Source organism: Crinia signifera, chromosome 7 (genome assembly GCF_055691185.1).
Source record: "Crinia signifera chromosome 7, ASM5569118v1, whole genome shotgun sequence".
Lineage (NCBI taxonomy): Eukaryota > Metazoa > Chordata > Amphibia > Anura > Myobatrachidae > Crinia > Crinia signifera.
Genome location: NC_139223.1, coordinates 6233447 through 6238033, shown reverse-complemented (window position 1 = coordinate 6238033; position 4587 = coordinate 6233447). Strand labels below are relative to the sequence as shown.

Genomic DNA, 4587 nt, shown 5'->3' with positions numbered 1-4587 from the left:
GTCCAAGTAGTTAACTGATGCTTGGCTCATGGTATGGGTAAACTTTATGGGACAATCCAGAGCATTGATGTGATCAATTGCAGAGATGAAATCCGATTCAGATCCTGTCCAGAACATGAGGACATCGTCTATATACCGTGTATAGAAATGGATATATATATATACAGTACATACAGTGAGTCATCATCATCATCTTCCCTCACACTGGGGAAGGCTCATTGACTTTTTCTGTATACTGTATGTCACACTGTATCTGCTGACATGGGTAATCCTGATACGGTGGCATGTCTGGCTGTATTAGCACTGGAGACTGTTACTGGATTATTCTCCAATTTCTTCATAATATTCTCACTTACTGGCTGCAAAAGGAACAATACAATCACCAGCAACATCATCCTGCTCTCTCTGTGCATTTCTAATGTAGCTTACACAATTGTATTATTTGCAAATTTTGTAGTGTGCATTGTGTGGCCGCATTTGCTTAGTGTAACCTATGTTTCTAAAATTGTCAACTACATAATCTTGTACACCACTACATCCAGTGTGTGGCTCATGGCCAGTCTGAGCTTCTTCTATTTTGCAAAAATCGTAGACGTCCGGTCCGGCGCTCTGGCATGGGTGAGGAAGAAGATCGGTACGGTTGTCCCAGGGATGATACTAACAGCAGAAGTTGTGTCTCTTGGTGGAAGCTTTTTATCACTACTTGTTTCCCCCCAAGAGTCAGCCCAGCAGAGCTCATCTATAACCGCAGTAAATGAAACCTCAGAAACCAACAACCCAAGTCTGAGTATAACGACGGCCATCCTTATTCTCAGCTCTATCCCCGCCCTTGTTGCAGTAATAGCCACAGCCAGCAGCGCCGGGTATCTCAAGCTGTATGACCGGCAGATGAAGAGGAACATGGGGACATCTGCCAGCAACCATATGAAGGATTGTCACCGTGCCGTGCACACCATGGGGTGTCTCTTACTTTACTCTATATTAATATTCATTATTTTAGTAACTATTGGAATGGATTTATCCGATGGCAGAAGTTGGGGATACTGGGTATGTGTGATGTTTCTTTTTTCCTTTCCTGCAGTTGAGTCCGCCATTCTCATCCATGGGAACACTAAACTACGGAGATCCTTCACATGGATAATAACTCTCTTGTATGGATAATAACTCTTGTATGTCTGATAGGGCTCTTTTATGGCTGCTATTAGTATGTTATATGTATCATACTCAGCTTCTCGTTCCATCACGTGGCCGTAATAGTGGTTTAACAAATATATATGTACACACACCCTCAAAAAGTAGTCATCTCCGGTTGTTCTGGATATAGGTAGATAAGACCTAGGTAAGACATAGGTATAATGACATGTATATAAGAACATTTACGTGATATTAAAAATAGAGTTTTTGAAGCTTACAAACTATATTCCCTACCACATGTACGCATACACAGATATTGAAGGGTTCATTTTGATTGGAGCCAATTAACCTACCTATATATATATATATATATATATATATATATTTGGATTGTGTGAGGAAACCGGAGTACCCGGAGGAAACCCACGCAAGCACGGGGAGTATATACAAACTCCGCACAGTTAGGGCCGTGGTGGGGATAGAACCCATGACCTCAGCGCTGTGAGGCAGTAATGTAACCATTACACCGTCCGTACTGCCCCATATATATAACACATGGTGGGAATAGAACCCATGACCTCCGTGCTGTGAGGCAGTAATGTAATCATTACACCATCCGTACTGCCCTGTATATATAACACATGGTGGGGATAGAACCCATGACCTCAGTGCTGTGAGGCAGTAATGCTAACCATTACACCGTCCGTATTGCCCTGTATATATAACACATGGTGGGGATAGAATCCATGACCACAGCGCTGTGAGGCAGTAATGCTAACCATTACACCGTCCATACTGCCCTGTATATATAACACATGGTGGGAATAGAACCCATGACCTCAGTGCTGTGTTACAGTAGTGCTAACCATTACACCATCCGTACTGCCCTGTATATATAACACATGGTGGGGATAGAACCCATGACCTCAGTGCTGTGAGGCAGAAATGCTAAACATTACACCATCCGTACTGCCCTGTATATATAACACATGGTTGGAATAGAACCCATGACCTCAGTGCTGTGAGGCAGTAATGTAATCATTACACCGTCCGTACTGCCCCGTATATATAACACATGGTGGGGATAGACCCCATGACCTCAGTGCTGTGAGGCAGTAATGCTAACCGTTACACCATCCGTACTGCCCCGTATATATCACATGGTGGGGATAGAACCCATGACCTCAGCGCTGTGAGGCAGTAATGCTAACCATTACACCATCCGTACTGCCCCGTATATATAACACATGGTGGAGATAGAGCCCATGACCTCAACGCTGTGAGGCAGTAATGTAACCATTACACCATCTGTACTGCCCCGTATATATCACATGGTGGGGATAGAACCCATGACCTCAGCGCTGTGAGGCAGTAATGCTAACCATAACACTGTTAGTACTGCCCCGTATATATAACACATGGTGGGGATAGAACCCATGACCTCAGAGCTGCGAGGCAGTACTGCCCCGTATATATCACATGGTGGGGATAGAACCCATGACCTCAGTGCTGTGAGGCAGTAATGCTAACCATTACACCATCCGTACTGCCCTGTATATATAACACATGGCTGAGATAGAGCCCATGAACCCAGTGCTGTTAGGCAGTAATGCTAACCATTACACCGTCCGTACTGCACCGTATATATAACACATGGTGGGGATAGAACCCATGACCTCAGCGCTGTGAGGCAGTAATGCTAACCATTACACCATCCGTACTGCCCCGTATATATAACACATGGTGGGGATAGAACCCATGACCTCAGTGCTGTGAAGCAGTAATGCTAACCAGTACACCATCCGTACTGCCCTGTATATATAACACATGGTGGAGATAGAGCCCATGACCTCAACGCTGTGAGTAGGTAATGCTAACCACTACACCGTCCATACTGCCTCGTATATATAACACATGGTGGGGATAGAACCCATGACCTCAGTGCTGTGAGGCAGTAATGTAAGCATTACACCATCCGTACTGCCCCATATATATAACACATGGTGGGGATAGAACCCATGACCTCAGCTCTGTGAGGCAGTAATGCTAACCATTACACCATCCATACTGCCCCATATATATATAACACATGGTGGGGATAGAACCCATGACCTCAGCGCTGTGAGGCAGTAATGTAACCATCACACCATCCGTACTGCCCCGTATATATCACATGGTGGGGATAGAACCCATGACCTCAGCGCTGTGGGGCAGTAATGTAACCATTACACCATCCGTACTGCCCCGTATTTATCACATGGTGGGGATAGAACCCATGACCTCAGCGCTGTGAGGCAGTAATGCTAACCATTACACCGTCCGTACTGCCCCGTATATATATATATATATATATATATATAACACATGGTGGGGATAGAACCCATAACCTAAGTGCTGTGAGGCAGTAATGCTAACCATTACACCGTCCGTACTGCCCCGTATATATAACACATGGTGGGGATAGAACCCAAGACCTCAGTGCTGCGAGGCAGTAATACTAACCATTACACAATCCGTACTGCCCCGTATATATAACACATGGTGGGGATAAAACCCATGACCTCAATGCTGTGAGGCAGTAATGCTAACCATTACACTATCCGTACTGCCCCATATATATAACACATGGTGGGAATAGAACCCATGACCTCAGCGCTGTGAGGCAGTAATGTAACCATTACACCATCCGTACTGCCCCGTATATATAACATATGGTGGGAATAGAACCCATGACCTCAGCGCTGTGAGGCAGTAATGTAACCATTACACGTCCGTACTTCCCCGTATATATAACACATGGTGGGGATAGAACCCATGACCTCAGCGCTGTGAGGCAGTAATACTAACCATTACACCATCCGTACTGCCCTGTATATATAACACATGGTGGGGATAGAACCCATGACCTTAGCGCTGTGAGGCAGTAATGTAACCATTACACCGTCCGTACTGCCCCGTATATATAACACATGGTGGGGTTAGAACCCATGACCTCAGCGCTGTGAGGCAGTAATGCTAACCATTACACCGTCCATACTGCCCCGTATATATAACACATGGTGGGGATAGAACCCATGACCTCAGTGCTGTGAGGCAGTAATGCTAACCATTACACCGTCCGTACTGCCCCGTATATATAACACATGGTGGGGTTAGAACCCATGACCTCAGCGCTGTGAGGCAGTAATGTAACCATTACACCATCCGTACTGCCCCGTATATATAACACATGGTGGGGATAGAACCCATGACCTCAGTGCTGTGAGGCAGTAATGTAAACATTACACCATCCGTACTGCCCCATATATATAACACATGGTGGGGATAGAACCCATGACCTCAGCGCTGTGAGGCAGTAATGCTAACCATTACACCATCAATACTGCCCCGTATATATAACACATGGTGGGGATAGAACCCATGACCTCAGCGCTGTGAGGCAGTAATACTAAC

The 4587-nt window shown here is 45.4% G+C and overlaps 1 protein-coding gene across 1 annotated transcript; it reads left to right on the top strand.

Moving 5' to 3' along the window:
* The first annotated feature begins 261 nt into the window (after window positions 1-261).
* On the top strand, window positions 262-1161 carry LOC146021042 (taste receptor type 2 member 40-like). Its single transcript, XM_083154844.1, has one exon. It carries the CDS (start codon window positions 262-264, stop codon window positions 1159-1161), a length of 900 nt encoding a protein of 299 aa, XP_083010970.1.
* Window positions 1162-4587: the final 3426 nt, after the last annotated feature.